Genomic DNA, 23,131 nt, shown 5'->3' with positions numbered 1-23,131 from the left:
AACACCACCAGATCCAGACAGAGTTCAGACTGGCGTCGTTATGAAACCAAAGAGAGCTACCAAAAACCTACTTCAGCAGTCTTACCAATCACTCGTAGTGTTACGATTCTCAGTCAATTATTATTGTTGGATGGGAGTCATTTCTACATGCATCTCAGAATGAAATGAGTGGATTATAAATGACACACTAGTTGTTGTGAAATTGTTTTGTGCATGTTTGACCCCGTGATTTAAGCCTGTGCTTTACAACTACTACTACGACACTACCCAAAAGCAACTTCAGGCATCAGGCAGGTATCTGACGGGGCATAGTTGTCTGACTTTCTAGCCTATACCTGAACTTAAAGAAGAAAATGCAGACAGCTTTTTTTTCTTGAAATCAGCTGAAGGGTTGTTGAGAGGGCCTCTCCCATACGTCCTTGAGTGGATGTCTGAAGGGCTGCCAGTAGACTGTAACCTCCGGTAACAGACAGACACACGCTCACTAGCAAGCTGAGATGCTTACTTTCCGTTTAATCAATCAGAGAACGAACACATTGGCCTCAGCCCTACCTAAGGCGACACCCAGTCAGAATAATAATAAGCAACACTCTTCGATCCTCTCTCATCCTGTCCTACCTTAACCTGGTTTACAGTCTGCTCACATTTACTTGCAAGTGCTTAAGCCTGTACACACGGCAAATAAATGTAAATCCACAGTGCCTTACAGCTTTCAGTTCTGTTAAAGTACACAGCAATCAGTTAATATCGTTTTCCAGCACCCAACTCCACTGATTGCATGTGCATAGCTTTTAAGATTTAATTATGAACTTTAAAACCTCCTAGAGAAGGTCTATTAAAAGTCTTGGTGCAGGCCTGTACCCTGCTGAGAATTCAAGGTGATAATGATGAGTGAGAGAGTGAAAATGACTTTCCTTATTCTCCAGACCTCATCTCTCTCTCTAGTGATGAGACTGGATGGCAATGTTAACACCCCCCCCCCCCCTGGCAGAGCACCCAGACTCATAGATCGGACCTGTGGCAACACATGCTTGTGTGTGTGTTTGTCTGTATCTGAGTGAGTGTGAGTGTGTACCTCTGTGTGTGTGTGTGTATGTGGGCCTCACCCTGGTGTTGTTCCTCTCAGCCTTGAGTTCGGAGATCTCCTCCTCTTTCTCCAGCAGATTCTCCCTGCAGACATTCAGCTCTTTGGTCAGGGCTGCAAACTCCTGTTGGACAACAACAAGCAGGACAGACCTGGGTCATCTACAGTGCATATCGAGTTTTTACACACATAACAAATGTTCACTCTTTCCCAGAATACACATAATACAGACCAACCAACATGCTAGAACATTATCATTCACTGCACATCGATGAAGAACACATCCGGCTGGTATGCCAGTGCAAAATAGTCATCCATAGACTGCAATATATCTGTCTGGAGAAGACCAAGATTATCAGTCACGATGAAAAGGGTTTCTACCCCCCCTCCTCTGTGTACAGAGTCAGGGACTGTGATGTATTATGGAACTAAGGGACTGCTTAAACATGACTCCATATCCACTCGACAGAGAACGCTAGGATTCCGTGGACGTCTCTCTGTATGCAATAATCCACTCATTTCCCCCGATAAAAGATGTTAGATCTCTTCCTTCTGTCCACAGGTTCAGCGCGTAGCTAGAGTTTAATACGGGGGCGTTAAGTTCGGCTTCTGCTTCACCATCTCTCTTTGGAGAGTTTAATGTTTTCAAGAGGTGTTTTCAGAACTATGGGGATTCTGGGAAAGAGTGACAATGTAGCATGGGGAGAATGAAAAAGGATTGGATGTGCTAATGGTAATCTGTCCACAGAAGCTGTAAGAGGATTGGGCGCGGAACAGCGGTGCGGCGGTGTGGCGTGGGGGCTAACCCTGGCGGACTTAAACATGCCTGTCAGCACTAAGCAAAATGAAGAGTGCTGATAGGATCCCATGTAGTGTTAGGGGGCCATGTTACATTACCAGCTATGGTACAGGCTGGCTCAGAGAGGCTCAGCTATACATCAACAATAGCGTCGCATGTTTATTATTATGTGCACTTAGGATCGAACCACCGACTCAGCATGTTACAATCCAATCCAAATGTATGCCTTATTGTACTTTGCAGTTCTTTCTTGCAGTAGAATACAGTCAGGGAAGCCAGATATCAAAACCACTGAAGCAGAATAAAAAGTAGAAACTTTGCAACTAGGCTAAACTGCTATCCCCTAGTTTACCTCTCTGTGTGCCAAGAAGCATCCCTCCATTTCTCTCTCTCTCCTTCCTCCTCCCCATCTCTTCCTCCCTCACCCTCCATTTACTACTCTCACTCTTTCCCTCCCCCAACTCGCTCCGCATGAGCGGCGATACCCGTCTCTCAGCAGATGGATAATTGACACGAGGAGTGAAACCATCCAGAGCCCACAGGCCAGTTCCATCCAGGAGGGCAGGCTCCGTGGGTATCCTGCCTGCGCCCTCATTACCGGGGCAGTTGTAATGGCCTTTGAGGCCTATGGTTCTGCACCATGCCAGTCACTGCTCTGTGCTTGGCCCTGTGCTGCCTGCCGTCTCCATCCGGCCCCTATCATGTTTTTAGTAAACAACCTTTGTACGTCCCAGCGCCATATAACAGACATCAAACCTTCAGCCTTAGTGAAGGTGGTCATAAATCTAAAAGATGGTGGCAGTGGAGTTGCTTTAGCAGTCGCCGGCCAGGTTAAAGGAAATCAAATACCCAAACTGTTTGGTATTGATGCTTTATCTGTGACTTTGAGTGACGTGAGGGCACTCTCTCATTTGAAGGGGAAATGAGAAGTCAATATCTGCTGTGTGTGTGTACGCGTCTGTGTTTGTATAGTGTTTGTGTTTATGTGTGTGTCCTTAACACACAACAGTCTATGTCAGGGAATGGAGCGCATTACGGCCAAATAAACATACAAGATGAGTCTGGTGCAGTACTCCCCCCACCGTCCCTTTTACCGTATGGTCCTTGTGACAGTAAGAGTCATAACTGAAGACGTGGTTCCCAGCACCTGGCTACAGTCAACACGACGACTTGGAGGCCGAACACTGCTATCTGCTCCCATGTCTCCTCTGTCCTACCTGCCTCCTCAGTGATGGCTAAACTGGGAACAAGTTTCCCTGCTCCACAGAGGTCAGACTGAGGTATGATAGCCGCTTGGGATTGGGTGTCTTCGGGGTTTGTAGAGGCTTGGTGTCAGTTCCCCAGGGGCTGCTTGACAGCTTAGGGTCTTCATTCCCCAGTGGTTTTAGTGTTATCAGAGCTGGCTGGGGTTCATGGTTGGATATATGGTTGTCAAGATCATTACAGGATAAAGATGACAGCTAAACTCAAAGTCTAAGCCCACTTAAAGTTATAAAATCGATTTTAAAAAGCACGGCATCATGGAGTCTGCGCTTTTCCTAATCTTGGTTTTGGGAATCGTCAGTGTTCTCAGATAGTGTTAGTCCTGTTGCAACTGGAAACCAGCTGTCTTCCTTCAAATCCCTTCTTTGAAATAAAGTGAAGGAGACAGTACACGTCCGTGGGGGTGCAAAAATATTTCTTAATAACGACCCCCTAAAGGGCATTATGTCACTTCTCAGACTGTTCTGGTACTCACTAAGGAAAGTGAAGTTGTGAGAATCTGAAAACTTCCTGTAAATTGCCCCACAGATCTGAAATGTTAAGTATTTGTGAAGCTCTTCAAACCGGTAACCAAGACAACAATTAGGAAGACATGCTTTAAACGTTCGATAAACCGGAGCGTTGACAAGTACTGCATGGTGGATCTGTGCAAAGGGTTGAGTGTGTTTGCTCGCCTTGTGGTAAGCCCTGCACTGCCACCTCTGTCTCTCTGTCTCTCTGTCTCTCTGTCTCTCTCTCTCTCTCTCTCTCTCTCTCTCTCTCTCTTTATTGCTCTCTCTGTCTCTTTATTTATATCTCTTTTTCTCACTCACTCTTTCTCTCATCTCACCCTCCTGTCAGTCTCTTTAATTATCACTTCCGTGCCGAGACATAGAGCCAAGGTCTTGAGCCAGGCCCTGACACGGTGGGGCTGGCAGGGAGAGGGCAAACTGCCAGTCTCGGATGGCGTACACAGGCAATTCTACAGAACAAGGAAGGGAAAAGCTTCTAGAAAGCTCTACCTGGTGATTTTGGTGTTCTCTTACAAGGGAACACAGGTGGCAGTATAGATATGAGTCATTCAAGTCACCCACAAGCTATATATAGATGAATTGTGACTCACTGTCACAGACAGGTTTAGCTCCAAAATGATACTGTCAGTTCCCAGATTCTGCAGGTCAGATGAAGGTATTTTGTGGTAATTCACAACTCCTCATAAAACACACAGCACACAACAAAGTAGGTATAACAAATGTTGCAACCCAGCATGGGGTCCCCCTCTCTATTTACTGGCCCTGTCCCTCTTAGAAACTAGAAACAAAAAACGATTTATTGTGAAGCCTGTGTCCAGACCTTGATTTCAGAAATAACTTCAGTATGAATTCTAGATGAAGGGGATGTTAGATTTAGTGGAGAAGAAGGAGAGAAAGAGAAGAGCAAGAAAGAGGGTGGGAGCAAGAGATGGAAATATTATATATGTATAACATATATGTATGTATAAAAAAATATATATAGAGAGAGAGGGAGAGAGAGAGGGATAGAGGATAAGAGAAAGACAGAAAGAGAGAGATGCACATCATCGCGTGATACTCCCCGATCCTTTAGCCATCACAAGGGACCTTACCCATCTGGTTTGACTGCACTACCAAGCCTCACGTAGGGACACATATAACTCACACAGGCATGCAAGCACACACACACACACACACACAAACACACACTGAGGCTCTAATGGGCAGGATAGGTCACCTCAGGTGTGCTGGGTGTGGAGGAGTTCTGCACGCTGTAGTGTGCCTTTTTTTACCCCCCAGCGCCCAGGGTATCTACCCCCAAGGGTCTCTACCCCCACCCCCCAGGGTCTCTACCCCCAAGGGTCTCTACCCCACCCCCCAGGGTCTCTACCCCCCAGGGTCTCTACCCCTAGCACCCAGAGTATGCACCCCCCAGCCCCCAGGGTCTCTACCCCCCAGGGTCTCTACCCCTAGCACCCAGGGTCTCTACCCCCACCCCCCAGGGTCTCTACCCCTAGCACCCAGGGTATGCACCCCCAGCTCCCAGGGTCTCTACCCCCCAGGGTCTCTACCCCCCAGGGTCTCTACCCCCCAGGGTCTCTACCCCTAGCACCCAGAGTATGCACCCCCAGCCCCCAGGGTCTCTACCCCCCAGGGTCTCTACCCCCAGGGTCTCTACCCCTAGCCCCCAGGTTCTCTACCCCCCAGGGTCTCTACCCCTAGCACCCAGGGTTTTCACCCCCCCAGCCACCAGGATGCTACAAGGCCCTGTAAGTGTTAATTAGGAGGTGTTGATCAAGAGTGCTTCAGTGCTATGGAGGTGTGAGTCAGTCTGACAAGCATTGGTACGGCGGGAGCCTTGTCGCTGTAAATGATGTAGAGTGTGTGTGTGATGTCCTGTGTGTATGCAGCAGTGTATAACAAGACCAAGAGCTTGCGTGTGACAGTGAGAGTATGACCTATAACCTGTTTCAGCCTGTTCTGAAGTACCTCCACACTGAATAATGCTTGTTGTAATTGAGAGCAGCTTTCAACTGAACTAGAAGTTGATACCGAATAGACTCTCTCTCTCGTGGGTGACAGAATGCTTCAGTGCTCTCTCTCTCTCTCTCTCTCTCTCTCTCTCTCTCTCTCTCTCTCTCTCTCTCTCTCTCTCTCTCTCTCTCTCTCTCTCTCTCTCTCTCTCTCTCTCTCTCTCTCTCTCTCTCTCTCTCTCTCTCTCTCTCTCTCTCTCTCTCTCTCTCTCTCTCTCTCTCTCTCTCTCTCTCTCTCTCTCTCTCTCTCTCTCTCTCTCTCTCTCTCTCTCTCTATATATATATATATATATATACTGACTCTCCCACTGACACGCTTGGAGGAATACAGAGATGTTCAACAAAGGCTCCGCCAGGTGAGAAGGCTTCCTCCTCCCCCAGGGCAACCCTCTCAAGAGAAGAGTGGGTGATGAAAAATAAAGTTATTGCCCGTAACACCCAAGCACTTGCTGAATATCAGAAGACTCCGATGGGACGAGGGAAAAAAAAACGGCAAGCACGATGAGTGTCTGACCTCCAGATGCCCTCAAACTGTGGACAACAAATGCGCAATAACAAAGTCATTAGTCGCGAGTATTCCAAAACACGGCACAACTCTTAACGTGATAGAACAGAGTTGGGATTGAGGGGCAGGCCTGGTACCCCCCCCCCCCCCGGAGGCGTTTAACAACGAGACAGAAACACGGGTTAACGTCGCCCGCGTGTCACCGGGCTCTTGTTTGTGTGCTCTCCAAGACACGCCGCATCTCAAGAACTGTCCTCCTCAGGAACTGTACTGCTCACGTCGGTTCACAGGAGGCAGCACTGTGTATTCTTTAATATTTCATAAGCCTGGTTATATTTACAGCTGGAGACCAAGGAGAGGGCAGAAGCAGCTCATAAATGCAGGATGAGGTGGGTCTCATCGATAGGAGTGCTGCATTTGCAACAAATGTACAGCAAGATGGCTGCATAATCTTCAGAGAGTTAAGTAAGACAACACTGCGCAGTATTGTCACTACCCATCACCCAGTACTGTTACACAACCCAAAGATATCATGAGCTTGACACACTATATGTTCATTCACTAGTGAGGACTGTGCTACATATTTCTACAGTAGTGAGGACTGTGTTCATTGCAGGTTAAGGAAACAGCTGATACAGAAGAGGCACTCCAAGACTTTCTGTAACAGTCAGGCCTCATCTATGGCCACCTGGATCTGGATTTGGAGCCAGCGAACAAGGCATGCTGAGAGTGCCTAGCCCAGAGAGGCCCTAGGGGCCAGGGAGCCAGAGTGCCTAGCCCAGAGAGGCCCTAGGAGCCAGAGTGCCTAGCCCAGAGAGGCTCTAGGAGCCAGGGAGCCAGAGTGCCTAGCCCAGAGAGGCCCTAGGGGCCAGGGAGCCAGAGTGCCTAGCCCAGAGGCCCTAGGAGCCAGGGAGCCAGAGTGCCTAGCCCAGAGAGGCCCTAGGAGCCAGGGAGCCAGAGTGCCTAGCCCAGAGAGGCCCTAGGAGCCAGGGAGCCAGAGTGCCTAGCCCAGAGAGGATCTATGAGCCAGGGAGCCAGAGTGCCTAGCCCAGAGAGGCCCTAGGAGCCAGGGAGCCAGAGTGCCTAGCCCAGAGAGGATCTATGAGCCAGGGAGCCAGAGTGCCTAGCCCAGAGTGGCTCTAGGAGCCAGGGAGCCAGAGAGTGCCTAGCCCAGAGAGGCCCTAGGAGCCAGGGAGCCAGAGAGTGCCTAGCCCAGAGAGTAGTACTTGGGGCCGTAGAGAGCCCGGCAGTGATTCACAGCAGGATGATGTTCAGCCCAGCAAGCAGGCTCATTTCCACAGCCTTTAAATATTCACGAAGGTCATCTGGAGAGCATTTCCTTCCAGCCATCGAGCTTCAGTGATCCATGGCCTTGGAGATATATTATATGGGTATGGTGCGGATGGAAGCCATGAATGCACTTCAGTTGTTGACTGTTTAACACTATGTCTCTGTAGCAGAAAAGGTTTGACTAGTGCACAAGCAGGTGGCCACACACATGGACACAGAACGAGTCCATAAGATCTCTTTCAATTATGCTCACCGTAGTTAGAAAGCAAATACTATGCTGTAACAATACACACATTGAGCAAAGCTAATTCACTACAGTAATCATCTACTGATACACAAAACTCACAAAACAAAGCCATCGGCCTGTGGATATCAGGGATTATCACTTCAGGGATTCAAAATGTGACCACTTGAGCTGCAGTGAAAATGTTCTACCAATCAGCTATATTCACCCATTCTTTCAATTGCTATACAATACATATCCTGTCTCACACATGCCTAATGACAACTTCCTGAGGGGAATCAGTAGGGAAAAATCTACTCAGCCCCATTTAATTATTCACAATTAACCAATGACTCACAATGAATCTGTAAAAAAAAAAAAATACACTGAAGTCGCTCAGCTATGTAATGCATTGATTTGAACGTGATAAGACTTGAAATAGGATACTGTGTGAATTTAAATACCATGACCTGACGTCTGATGTCAATTTGCAATAAATCAATAAAATAAAAAATATACACCTACACACATACAATTTCCCAGTGTCTGCACCATCATCAGCCAAAAGCAGGTCAAAGGTGTTTGTGTGTGTGCATGAAACATGATTTACAATGACCTTTGGTTGCTGAGCCAGGAGAGGCAGTGTAGAGGCCCCTGGGGGCCCCAGATCATAAATCTGAGAGGAGAAATTACGGCAGGGCAGATTTACCACCCTTCACATCCCTAATAACCACATTTAACCCTCTCAGTAAAAAGCATAGAAAGTTTTCCCCCCAACCCCCCCGCCCTCCTGAAACGTCCAAGCACAAGCCTCCAGACCGTGTCTAGAGGGAGGGATTGTTCAGCGGTCTGGCTGAGCAAAGCCACCCGCACTTGGGGCTCTTCACTTGGGTCTAAGGGGCTCATCCATGCAGGATCCAGGAAGCAGAGGATGAGGAGGGAGGCAATTCAGGGAGCCGTGATAGAGGACCTGCCTCCTACCATGTTCTTTAATCTAACCTGCCCGTCTCTGAAGGCCTACATGACGGGTGATGATTTCATATTCAACGCTCTTCACTCTCCCTCCCTGTCTCCCTATCTCCCCCCCCCTCTCTTATGCTTTCCTTCAGTTTCTCTCTTTCTCTCTCTCCCAGAGGTAAGGTCTCTATACTCCTCCCCCTTCCTCTCTCTCCCCCTCTCTCTCTCCTCTTTCTCTGGGAGACATACAGGCTGGGAGATACCCATTACTGTAGGAGTAGACAGGAATGAACCACACTGTCAGCACTGCGGAGGAGATGCCGGATCGCCTTTCACAACAGACAGACCAGCAGAGACGATGTGTGTGTGGGATTCTTGTAACTGTGCATATGTGTGTGTGTGTGTGTGTCTGGGCACGGTCAGGGCCAGAGAAGCAACAGAGCCCTGTTTAAAATGAAGCCGCAAGCCTCCAATGGGAGACTGAAAATGACTCCAGAGACAATCTGAAACGCATTCGGACTCGAAATCCAATACGTAGAGAAAACGCCTATTTTCTACCCAGCTGTCTGAATCGTATGCATCGCAAAGCTGCTCTATGCATCTAAAAAAGGTCAGAGCCTGAAAGAAATAGAAAGAACAAACAAATCATGTCTACATACATAGGCTCTTACCTGGCCACAGCTGTATATTTGAGTGGGAATGGAAACGTCCTTTTACCCCTCTGTGGTAATGTGTGTCACATTCTTCTCATGTGTAACCAATAGAACGGACAAGGAGGAAGCCTTGCATATGGCTGCCATCGAGAACAAAACAACCAAACAAGCGTGGCTGGAAATGTCAGGCCATTTATCACTCATTACTAATGGAGAGACAAAGCACTGTGGCGGGACAAATAGCTAGGGGCCACGACTTTCTAAGGATTGTAAATAGGGTCCTGCCTAGTGTGGATGACTACCTGTCATCCACCTTGTACGCAGCCAGAGGTAAAGAAGAGGGGGATATCCATGGATGAGAGCTCCTCGGTCACTCATCCGCACCTTAGCCATCCAAAATTTGGCAGTCTGGAGGGGATGAGGTTAGGTATACATCCACCCTGAGAATTGTGGAGATGGCTGGATGGAGGATTTCTGTCTGCTGTCTCTGTAGAAGACTCCTCTGGGAAGGAGTCAGGCAGCCGTGGTCTCTCCTGTGTTCTCTCCATCTCTCACTCTCTCACTATCTCTTTTCCCTGTATTTATCTGCTTTTCTCTCTTCTCCTTCACTCCTCCCACCCCCATCGCAGCTCGAGCTGTTCTCTGCAGTAAGAGACTGTGTTCTCGTATCCTATGGAGGCCTGCACAGGGCTGCCAGTTTAATACAATATCAACACATAGGGCACAGGGTGTATTGCATGATGGAAACCCAGCTTGGCGTGGCAGAGCGGCATACCCCTGGTGCCAGCCGGTGCAAGGCAGAGATAGGAGGCAATGGTAGATTGGGCTCCACATCCCCTGAGGTAGGACCTTCCTCCACGGGGCAGAGAAAAAAACAAGAAAAAAAAAGTGTGAAATCTTCTTTAGATTGAGATAAATCTGTTCCACAAACAGGCCACCGAAACGGCCAGGGCATCGCCAAGCTGTAATAACAGGAGAGGCAGGACAGCAATCAGCCGTCTGATTGACGTTGTGGCCGGGCAGAATACCACGACGACAGGGACGCTCTGGAATAACGCCACGCTCCCAGAATTCATCACACAAGTTGTGCGATTTGAGTGGTAATTGGAGAGTATTGATAAGCCCATCACCTTGCTTACAAAGACAACAAAGACACAACAAAACAAAAACAACAAAGCGCATCTGAGCCCAGAACTCTCTGGGAATAAAGCTGATCATGTGAGCCCATCAGCCCATGTGATGGGCTGATAAGGATCCGGCGTTTCTCTCTCGGCCCCCGCCGAAAACACTTCAAAAACGACTCGGCTCTGAATTGAAGAGTGAAATGATGTCAAACACATGACCATGTTTACCTCAAGAGCTCATGCCTTCTCCTTTAAATGCTTATTTCCCTCCCGACCGCATTCATCTAACCTATAATGGAGGCCGGCGAGACGCTCTGTGCTTCTCTGGCTGCTCAGACTCCACATCAGAGTGCCAGTTCCCTCTCTCGATGCGGGAGTCGGGCCATTTGTCTGGCAGAGGCAGCACACATGAAAGAAGTGATTTGTACTCTGTTAACCTTTTGACCCGTTCCCTCTCACTTGTTCTGCCTCCGCAGTTCTGGCTCAGGTGTTTTGTTCTGAAAGGCGCCGGCCGAAAAAACCCTATCTCTCCGCCTCCGCCAGGTTCGGACCCGGCGGGTCTGAGATTTACCGTTTTCTTATCACACCCAGCGTAGAAAAAAAACCCTGAAAGCTGAGATTACATTTAAGAATCTTCACACATTAGGAGGTGGGAAATGTGTCAGTGAAAAGTGACGGTTAGAGACATTCGGAACGTAAACTGCCACCTTAAAAGAAGAAAAGTAGGAAAATTGATTCTTTTCGAAGGAGGTTGTCCCCACAGGGAGAGGGGGTGTTATGGTGTAGCTGTATTGAGAAAGACTCCCCAGTTGAAGACAGTTTGATCATAGTCTTGGACAGGATTTATTGAAGTTCTCAATATCAAACCAGTCATCCAAAAACCGGAACAAAACCAGTCATTCATGGTCTTTTTTACAGCTGAGGATGCAGCAATCAGTACACTTGGGACACACGAGACACGCTAAAACTAGGAACCGGAAAAGACACAATACAATCTATAAAAGCTCTAAACTTTATATGTAGTCATCCCCAATAATAAAGCTCGAACATAAAATTGACTACCAAGCAACATCTAGTAATGTCAAGGGCCGTTCTTCTCGCTCACGTGCACCATGAAAACCCATAAAGAAATGTTTACTGCCACTGCATGACACCAGGGGGAACATTCTCCTGACTAATCACTGCTTGGAGAGACATCAAGGCGATCATGTAATTGGAAACAGCTATTTATCCATTCATTATAGACATAACATGATCATATGCAGCATTACGAGCTATCTGTTCACCCACGAACATATTAATAAAGTGAAATGGCTTGTAGGTATCAAACTATGAATTAACAGTATCCGCTTTTGCCAGGGCAGTAGAAGGCCAAGAGAAGAGAGTGCATTGTGTGCAGGAAATGCAGATAATTTAATAAGTGACCTATCAGAATGTAGCACTTCCAGGTAATAGTTCTGTGAATAAACTACTTATGCAAAGGGGGTGCAGCTGAATATTATCTAAATTAATGAGTCAAGGTGAGTATTACATGCATACAAATGTATATTTTTCCTAGATATATATATATGCATATTAAGATCATGTTTGCAAAGATGGAGCTACGAATTCGTAGCTCCATCTTTGCAAACATACTCTTATCACACCTGGAGACTGGAGTCATTTTGGTGTCAAACTTGCAAACAGGCAACAAGTGGTCATTATCATAACATTCTGGTTTACACAGCCATGCCTGTCCCTTATCCCTCTTGTCTTGTCTTTGTGGTGTGTGTGCGTGCGTGTGCGTGTGTGTGCGTGTGTGTGCATGCACGTTACTGCTGCCTTTGTGCTCTGTGCCTTATCTCCATCCTCCAGCCTCTTCTCCTGTAGATTCTAGCAGACACTTGACTGGGCTCTGCATCACAAGATTCCTACATGAATTATATGTGGCTCAAACTAGATAAATAGTAGTGCTTTGTGGCAGGAGATAGTATCAGGGTATTCCGTGTGGAGCGTTGATGAGGTATAAGGCCTGCTGGGCTGTGTCTGCTGTGCTGTCCAGTCTGGCTGATCATGCTTGGACAGCAGGCTTTTAAAGGTCAGTTTGTTTGGCTGAAAAGGCAGGTTTGCCAGTTCATATTATGTCTCCGCCATATATTACTGTGACTATAACTGAAGATTAAAAAAAAGACTGGAATGATGAAATACTGAAAGATAAACATGGACGCGCAAACACGCGAACATGGATCGACAGGCAGACCCCCCCCCACACACACACACACACACGCGCACACACACACACACACAAAGTCAAACAGCCTCTGGCGCTGTTCAAAGTGAATTAGCGCTGCAGGGTTGTGAATCCCTGGCCTTTTCTAAAAGGTCTGGAGGACTGAGGCAGCCACCTGGGACACAGGAAGCATTCAGAGCTCTCACCACGATCCATGTCCATGACAACTACCATCCTGGATTAAAAGAAAACTACCGTATTATTTTCTATTCTTCTTTGCATTAAAACAGATATATATTTGACTACAACATGCAGAATCGGAAACTCTCAGAAACCTCTGTTGAGGAATGACCAGACTGACCCTGCATTTATATTTCTGTCTATCTGATATGGTTAAAATATAAGAGTGCTTACAGTGAGTATAACCCTGTTTATTTGATGCAGTGTAGTAGGAGCTGGGAAAATAACATGGTGGGGACTAATGGGCTTGACGGGCTACAAGCCACACACCCTGTCACCTTTAACCTGATTGTGCATTTACATTTCAGCTCTGCAGTGTTCAACAAGCTGCCCTACACATCCTGTGTATTCAACGTTCTTCATTACCTCTGAGCTCACACACAAACATGCATACACACAGGGACAGAGGCTGTGCGGGGAGGCCATTGTGGTGCAGTGTCTGGATTAGCTCACCACAGAGTAGCTGCACCTGCTCAGTCAGCATGGCTGTGCAGCACACACAGTCTCCCCCTGTACAGCTCCAGCCCAAAACAGCTTACCCCCAACCCAGTCCAACACACACACACAAACACTCACACAAGCATGCACACAAACACATAAACACACACACACAATACCAGGGGGAAAAGGCACTCTTAGCTTTCTGCAGTATATCTTTTTTTGATGGGTCTTTTTTTTAGGTGGCTAAGCCCTTCAGTGCCACTCTGACACTGAGCCACAGAACCCAGGAAGGGCCAGGGAGAGAGAGGGGGGAGGAGAGAAATACCACAAAGGCTGCTGTATTTCAAATAACAGTCACAGAGAATATATATTTAGCATTCTGTTTTTTTACTTTGCTAATCATTTTTTGCCAGTTATCTTAGGCCTGCTTCAAAAGAACAAAATATGTAGGTCACTGTCAGACATTTTTGCATCTTTTGCAACAGATCGACATTCCTCTTGAATGGCGGCTTGGAGGGTGAGGGAAGGTGGAGGGTTTGACAGGCAGACTGGGGAATTGCAGATGTCAGGAATCTCTGCTGTGTGTCGTAGCAACCTGGGATACAATCCCTCATGTTCTCCCCTCTCCTCTTCTCTACATCTTGTCCTCCCCTCTCCCATCTTTTATGCATCCTATCTTATTTTATCTATCCATTTCCTGGTCTTCCTCCATCCCAGCTCTCCACTTATCTCCATATCTATCCTCTCTCTCACTCCATCTTTGTGCTCAGACCAGACCGGTGAGACTTATTTACCTCCTTGAAATGCGTCCGGTACTCCCACTGTGCAGCCCAGTGTGATGACACCAGCGAGCAGGAAACAGTGGACCTGAGTGTGGCGACACTCTGCAGCCCTGGACTGAGACCATCCCCTCTCTGGGGGCCTCTTGGTGACTGTGGGAGGGTCATGTGAAGGTGAACACTAGGACAGGGACCGCTCATGGGCTACAGCCTGTGAAGAAGGCTGTTATCAAGCTGCAGAACTGTAATGAAACCTGACAGGGCTTGAAAAACACCTCTATTATTGATGACACTGAATCCTGTATATATAGGGCCCGGATGCACAACACAAACATATTACTGTACTGTACTGTACGTAAACATATGTGAGCATATTTCACTGGAAAAGAGTGAAATCTAGAGGACATGTAGCATCTCAAGCGTTCTATTGTCCAGATGACACTGTCACTCTGTATATTTGATCAATAAAAACACTTTGTCATATACATTTGAAAACAAATTCCTATTGTGAAGTACCCAGATCTTATTGCACACACACAGCATACTGAGTTCCAGTTCCAGAACAGGAACATTCCGCACCCTCAGCACTGAACTTCATTTATACAGGATGATCCTCTTTCACTCAGTCTTCATATTGTTCTTATCTCTGTTGTTTACACTAAGGAGGCTGGCAGAGGAGGGCCGGCATTTGTAGTCAAACACACACACACACACACATAATCATACAGACACACACCCTGCACACAGTGTGTCTCTCTATCTCCCTGTCTCTTTATCTCTGTCTCTCTCTCTCTCTGTTCCACACACACTTTGACCTTTATACCCTAACTTAATTTCATACCCTCAAAAAATCTAAACACAAATCTACTTTGGAGTCCATTATTATTAAATAAATGTCCATAAAGGACCCATGTGAGATGTATTAACGTGTTGTCAACATGGCCAGAGAGATGACTGAATGGGAGGACATTGATGGCACGTGCAGGGCTTGGAGGGGCACATTTGGGTCAGGGATGGTTGGCTGACATCCCAGTGCCAGTCAGCTCCATGCTGTTCTCTGGGCTGTGCGTTATCAGGTTTGTGGCTCTAGTGTGGTGGTGGCCTTGGGTTGCCAGGTTTGTAGCCTAAGGTTCCCGTGGTGTGATGGGGTGAGCTCCAACAGCTGTACAACCCTGATGTTTCAATGGAAAAAAACTAAGGTTGGCTCAAAAATGGCGTCTATCTATGCAAGCTCATGATCAAATGAGCCTCGCCAATCAAAGTCCTGCTTCTAATAAGCAAATCATTCCGTAATTACTCAAAGCAAAGGACTCCCAGACGCTATCATTGTTATACATTTGTAAACAATGACTTGACAACATACCCAACTGTATTCCCATCAAAGCTACCAGAAGAAGAAGCTTTCCAGCAAAGAGCAGTTTCCTTTTGAGCCGTCAATTAGTATTGTTGAGGCTGCTAATGACTATAATGCATCCCAGCCTGAGGAACAATGATAAGGCTTTTGAGTGATTTCACAAAGCCGTTACAGTTTGTCTGTCTTACATAGAGGACATCAGCAGGGTTGCTTGTTCTTTGACAATGACACATTTTGGGAATATGTTTATATTTAGTTAAGATTAGTGCTCCATAGTGATTTTGCAACATCAAGTTATTTTATAACAGGAAATGAGATACTGTAACAATCTTTAACAACTTAGACTAAAACTCTTAGGACACCACTATGATACTAACATTACCATCATTGTGGAGTGTATATTATACTGTATGTTCCCTTATAGAAAGGCAATCAATAATTCAAAGGTGTACATCCCTTGAAGTGGAAAGTGTTGTCATAGATATCAAATGTGGATTATGTTTGTATCCTTGGTTTTGAAAACATGGTAGAATTCTCTCTTACAAATAACTTTCACCCACAGAGAACAGAAAGTAATTATCCAGTGAGATGGAATGTGTAAATGGCTGCTTTGTCAAAGCAGCAATTTGGATTTACAAGCTGAGGTTCGTCTCTTGCATTAATCTGATGTTTTCCTCATTTTTCGGACTTTACACACACACACACACACACACGCACACAATCCCCCAGTGTCAGTAGCATCATCGCCCCCTCTCCACACACACACACACACACACACACACACACACACACACACACACACACACACACACACACACCACTACTGGCCGCACGCGATAATACTGCTGACAGATCTAACACTGTGAGCACTGACATGGTTACGAGATGTGATCACCTTCAACAAAGAAGAGCCACTCTCATCACAGTTCTTGGTAGCCTGAACCCAAACCCCTGTACTGTTGACCCTTAGCATCTCAGGTCATGTAAAACTCTAATACTATGACAGACCAGGGTAATGAAAACCAGTAGCACAACATTGTACAGTAGCCTATAAGCTGAGAGCTATATTAAATATCAGTGTAAAGCAGCTTAGAAGCTGCAGGTTCTGACAACCTTGCTCTAGTGAAGTGAATACAAAGGCCCTGTGGGGGCCTCAGAAACGCTACGACTTAAACTGTTGAGCTAAATTGTTAATGAGTTCTTTGGCTCTGGCACACTGAGAGAGGTGTGTCTTCTCTCACCCTGTGTAATGTATGTGTGTGTGTGTGTGCGTATGTGCACAAGAGCGTGCATGTTTGTATGTGTGTGCGCGCGCGTGTGTGTGTGTGTGTGCGCTCTGTGAATCCGTGCATGCTATTCATGAGTGCCTGTGTGAGAGTATCCATGTGCACGTGTCAGCTGACACCCATGGGAGCACTTCTACAACAGTAGCTCAGGAAGCAGGTCCATGCTAATCAGCTAGCGTGATGTACCATAGGCTGGCTACGCTAACTCGACAGGGAATCCTAGCCAACAAAAGCCTATTTATATCTCTCCACTGCTTGTCCCTTTCATTAATGCCTGTGTTGGCTCCCCCTGACAAAAGTCCTTAATTAAAACTAGAATCTCTCTAAGCACCCAGGCACATGATGAGCCAGTGGTATATAACCTTTTGATGAATGGGAGGGGAAAGATGAGATTGACTGCAGCAAGCCAAAATGACTTTGACCCACAATACAAGAATCTAGGGCTGGCATCCATGATGCAATAGCAAAGCCTAAACACACTGCAGCAGTTGCAAATTTATTGAGCATTTTTTATGTTTTTGTGACTTTCTAAATTCCGATGATTGTGACAGTCAAGTAAATCATATGACAACTGTACTGCTGTATGAGAAACTGACAATGTACACATTATTTAAGTATTGCATATTTAATATAGATAGATTTTACATGCACTATTCAGATACCTAAATAATAAATTGCTACAATAGCCAATAAGTATATAGGAGGAGAATTCTACAGTAGTTTCAAAGAAAGTCAATAATTACTACAAACTTCTGGCTGACAGGTTTGCAGTATCTCTTATAGTTAATCTGTTGTACAATCTCTCAACATACTGGTGAGGCTCAAGATGATCTCTCCTATACTGCTCCAACCTACATTCTGCTCCCTAGCAGCAACATCATCACCTTGGAAACCAGCATTCTTGTAGTACCGAGCGTCTTGTTACCATAGAAAACCATGTGACCTCTTCTTCCTCCACCCCCTATGTATTGATACCGTTTGTCCTCCGGTGCAGAAAGCAAAACAGATGAAACCTCTTACGGCCAGTCTGTGTTGGTGGGGATCTTGCTGGAGGCTCAGTGCTGTAATGCTGACTCCCCAGAAGGGTGTTGGCTCATGGCTCTCTGGGTGCTCCCCAGAAGGGTGAAATAGACGTGTTTCAGTAGTTGTGACTAGGGATCCTGCATGATGCGCTCATCCTTTGTCTCTGAGAGCACTTGGTCTGAAATAGCAGCTATGAAAAAAGACTGGTTTCAGGTAGACCAGATTCCCTGGTGGAGAGCTAAATTCAATTTACAAAATTCATTCTTTTTTGTTGCAATTTCACCTTTCTTTTCCATAGAATCCAACAGAATGTGATGCTGAATGTGTGGACACAAAGGCAAGAGGGCGATGCATCAAGATTTAAAATGACACCTTGCAGGAGGTAAACATTAACAAAATTGTCTTTCAGAATACAAAATCTGCTGATTCTCCAGTAACACTGCATCAAGCACTACCACACAAACGCTTATGTTCCTGCAGTGCTACAGATGTGCATCCATTTTGCGCTGCCAAACTAATTATTTAACTTCAAGCATCACATTTGTTTGTTCCCATGGAGACAGGCTTCTTTATAAGCCACCCACGTAAAAAATAAGTCACATTCCACATTTCCAAAACTACAATAAATCTTCAGTCAACATTAAGAAGGTCAGTACTTGTACTTTAAATATGCCTTAATAACAGTATGTGTGAGTGGAAAGCAATCATTTTATTTGAAAACAAAGAAAATGTTAAGAGGTTATTCGTCTTTGACAGAGTAAAGCAACACACACACAAACATAATTTTTCCCAGATATTGAAATAAGACATGTCAGCCTAGGGGATACATTCTGTTTGAATAATGCATTTTACATCTGAATAACCCCCGTCTAAAAATCTCTGACTGAGTTGAGCCCACCCATATTCAGCCTTCACTTCTGGGAGTTGGATCTTGTCTCACAGGCTAGATTTAGAACAACAACACTGAGGGTGTATCATGTGCAGTACTGTAAATGTACTTTGTTGGTTTAGTCTGAATCTACAACAGCCAACACATATGAATTGATGCTGTAATCATGCTCAGAAAACATGACATGTGTCAATGACGGATCTTGCAGCATGAGAAGGTTGACAAACCAGTCAGCAAGGTCAGATGAAGAAAGGGGATGATGGAGGAAAGGGATAACCACACACCCACGCCCAGGGAATGTTTTTTTTTTTTTAAACCCATGTTTTACTGGGAAAGTCCTGAGTTTGCCTCTTCACTGCAAGATCAAACCCAACTTTTGTAACGTGACAATTCCTCCAAAAGGGACCAGCACAATACTTGGCACCCAATGATATTCATGCCGAGAACACATTGCATTGATCACTTCCCTTGGCTTTCACATGGTGTGTGTGTTTAGGTGTGTGTATATGTGTGAGTGTGTATATGCTGTTGGTGCTTCACAAAAGGTTAGTATTGAGTGGGTTGGGATAATAAGAGCCACAGAATCAATAGTGAGTCAAAACTGATCACATTTGACCCCCACGAAGAAGCGATTGGATCTGGACCCAAACACAGATGTTAATTATTGGGGTATCACATCTGTCAATTGAAATGCTTTTGTCCATCTAAGCTAATTCTGTAAAACATGAAAGCTGTAGTGCAGAGGGTTTAGTGGTAGCAGGGCTTGTGTCAGTGTTCCTTCACCCCTCAAACAGGATGGTAGAGGTCAACCTCAGCCTCGAGGCTTGCTCTGAGGAGACAGGGGCGGGTGCGTGTGGGTGCGCGCGTGTGTGTGTGGGGGGGGGGATTAGTGGGGGGGGGGGGTCATCTCTGTGGAGAAATGTCATGCATCAACCCAATGTCTGTCAGTTTACTAAGAGGGCCTTAGGACCATCGTCTACAATCTGCAGTGTATAATTAGGAAATAGTGATGACATTTGGAATAGAATAGTCATTTCATAAGCTGCCAAATGATGTCTTTATAATCATATATTGTCAAAAATGTCATTATTTCCTGTTTGTTTGTTTTGTCTGTTCAGTACCCAACAAAGAAAAATCCTATTCTGTTCTTTATACCGTTGTGTTGTTTTACAGTAGATAGTTACATTGGAGGCCTACAGATATGTCCTGATCTCTATCGCCTTCCAGTTGTTTATTGTTGTTGACCTGTTGTAGTGCTATTGGAAGTCTGGACAGGAAGGCAGCGTGTACTCTATAGATGGTTTTATGGATGAACAGAGGAGTGACATTCCATTTACACTTTGCTACGAATCTAGCAGATAAAAGACAGAGTTAATCTCTTGCTAATTTAACAGCAATATGATGGACAAAAATCACCATCCAGTATCCCAATTTATTTTCTCAAACCAAAGTCCATTCATTTTAAACATCTTTTTAATGAGATAGTCAAGGTCAAAGAAGAACTCTTTCCACTGAACACTGCATCAATTCTATACTAGACAATCTGCGTGACAAGTGCAACTTCTCCAGTGTAAAACACAAGGTTTCATAGAAAGTGTTTGAAGAAATAGCCTGAGGGGTATACCAACAGCCTGTTTGAGTGAGGAAGTGGCTAAACACACATGATGACTCACACAGTGCATTATGGAAATCCAATTCATTAATTCAATTCAATTCTGTTTCAATTCTTTTCAAGCCTCCACTTGGCTCTTTTTTTTGCAATACGTAATGAGTGAGGGATGAGTCACATAGAGGCTTTCCTAAAACGCATAATTATAGTCGTGATAATTCCATGGACGACATTCAGAAAAGCTGCATACAAATAGGCCTTGAACCAAACTATTCAAGTCCTGCAGTGTTGACCTCAGCTAAATAACAGCCGCACTGCTACTTTGTGATCCTTCGTTTACACAGTGCTCACATGGTCATGCCAGGATGCTGCAGCATTGCTAGCAAGGCCCTCATGTACACTGTGGTTTCGAGTGGGGTTCATGTCAGCCACTTTGGTAAGACTCTCACCTATTGTTTGAACCACTGGCAAGTCCATTCATCAGACCGGCACCCCTGCCTCCTGCAATTAGCTGCGTGTTCAGTGACAGATTGCAGGCCTCTCAGATTGCCCCCCCCACTCCTCCACATGGCCTTGCAGACACTGTATGGCCCCCCCCGTTTAGTCTCAACTGACAGTGATCCATTAACGCTGCATTCTGTATAGAACCTGCATCCTATATGAGTAGCGTATACAGAAACAGACAGAAAGTCTGCTAGCATAACTTTTGCCTCTTGATGTAGTGGCTTAAAATTGCTGCTGTGTACGCTCTGGCAGCCTGTCTCCATTTCAAATCGATATCTGGTGTCTCAGCATGGAGCTGACATGAAGACATCGATCCGTTCCGTCTCGTCTCATCTGCATGTTTCCGTGACAGCGCCAGTGTCGGGGAATGAAGTCATCACACCAAGGACAGTGTGAAGGCTCTGATGTCGCCCGGGGTGGGCGCGGGGCACGGCGTGTCATTGGTGGACTCCAGAGCATTGTTTATTTGCGTCTGTCTGCGTCGCCCGCCACTGTCGCTGGAGTGCTGTGGGTGACTTTGAGAGAGTACACACTCACAGCAGGGGGACTCGCTGGCTGCTTACTCCCCAGACGATAGCTGGGGCCTCAGAGACCACACAGCTTTATCGGGCTGCTGTGTGTGTGTGTGTGTGTGTGTGTGTGCACGTGTGTGTGTGGGTGTCTTATCTAACCAACAGAAGAGAGATGAGGAAGCCAAACCCAGAGCAGACATCAAAGACATGAGGGAGAGACTTCAGTGCTGCACAGCTGACGGATAGATCCACCAGACTCGAGGTTTAGCCAGTGGTCAGACCAGCCACACACTGAAACACTAAACCCACGATAGCCCACTACTTTCTCACAACTGTCTCCAGATGAGCTGGAACTATTTCTCTAAACGTTACTACACACGATTTACGTTCTCAATAAACACTGAAATCTAAAGGCAGTCGTGCGGGAGGCAAAGAAGATGAAGAAATATATGGGCAGATATCAACAGTGTGCTTGTAGGGAGGAAGCAGGTAAGCATGCTATCAGATTGGTGTCTTCATGCACAGCGAGGCGTACAGCCCCATGGCTCTTGGAATATAATCATTTCAGGGAGAGTGATTAACAAGGTCTTTGCTACTGTATATTAATCACCCAACCGATTTTGGATGAGAGCAGAGAGGGAGACACACCCACAGAGACACACACACACAATCTGCCACATCATTCAAGTGCAGCTTGGGAAGCCTTGACAGCCAAAGCACTTGACTTTGAGGCATTGACTTTTCATTGAGCGTCTGATCAGCAAAGGCGGGCGATTGTGGTTTGTCGTTGACAAGTCAACAGTGAGAAGCGATAGACAAGCTTGGAGAGAAAAAGAAAGTAATAGAGTGATATACAGTAATCGCCACGCTACAATACAACATACAGAATAGCAATTCTAATAAAAAAGAGGCCTACATCTGAGTAGCCAGTCAGTGGACTGATAAACCAGAATAAAAAACAACGTAAAAAAAAACTTCCAACATAGACTAGAGCACTTGGACGAGAGGCAGGCCAGTTCACGTCGACCAAAGACACCCAACGATGATTGACGGGGGAGATAGTGCCATGTCATTTCCTGTCTGTTGGCTACTGTTACGGTGTGCAAGGGGGCAGGGCCGGGGGGGGGGGGCCTTGGGGAAAAATCTACAAGGAAATGAAAAAAAGCAGAGCCGCTGGTCACCGCTGTGGCCATTACACATCTTGTCACACACAGGGCATTCGGTCTCTCCACATGAGAGATTAACATCAGATTAATGCATCAGTCCATCTCTCTGCACTAGACTCCATTCATGTGTAGTCCACAGATCCTGGCTGCACTATATGGACGCAGGGCGTATGAAGGAGGGTAGAGGGGGGACGTGCGGAGGAGCAAGGCAAGCGTAATTAGATATGAATATATAGATCCAATATATATAGGTCTCACTAACTTCTAAAGGGGATTCATCAAATTGACTTTGTGGTGTGCTGGCTAGAGGAGCTTCTCTAACACTAGGGTGTTCTGGTGTTTCTGTGTGTGTGTGTGTGTGTGTGTTTGTATTCATTAGCAGACGCTTTTATCCAAAGAGACATATAGGCCTGCCTATGTCATGTGTGTGTGCATGTGAGAGCGAGCATGTGTCTACTAGGACAGGAGTGCTCATTTTTCTGTTGCATGAATGAATAATTCAAGAGCAAACATATGTGATAGAAATAACATATCAAGTGTGCCTTTGGGGGGTGAAAGTGGACACATTTTAGTCTGTACACTCCCATAAATCTAACAGAATCTCAAACAAGACTTAAGGAGTGATGCGTATATTAGCATGAAAAGCACGACAGAACCACAATTATACTTTACAACAGATTTGACCATACAGGCATGT

General features: G+C 45.9%; 1 protein-coding gene across 5 annotated transcripts in view; it reads right to left on the bottom strand.

The window, feature by feature from the left end:
- The window catches only part of ppfia2 (PTPRF interacting protein alpha 2), a 101,150-nt gene that overhangs the window by 30,684 nt on the left and 47,335 nt on the right, over positions 1-23,131 (bottom strand). For all 5 annotated transcript variants that reach the window (XM_062483251.1, XM_062483250.1, XM_062483253.1 and 2 more), the window contains exon 3: positions 1,107-1,208. In XM_062483251.1, the coding sequence (XP_062339235.1) occupies positions 1,107-1,208 (102 nt within the window). The remainder of the gene's footprint in view (positions 1-1,106; positions 1,209-23,131) is intronic.

Source organism: Osmerus eperlanus, chromosome 17 (genome assembly GCF_963692335.1).
Source record: "Osmerus eperlanus chromosome 17, fOsmEpe2.1, whole genome shotgun sequence".
Classification (NCBI taxonomy): domain Eukaryota; kingdom Metazoa; phylum Chordata; class Actinopteri; order Osmeriformes; family Osmeridae; genus Osmerus; species Osmerus eperlanus.
Note: the sequence above shows the minus strand (reverse complement) of the source record. Positions and strands in the feature narration are given on the sequence as shown.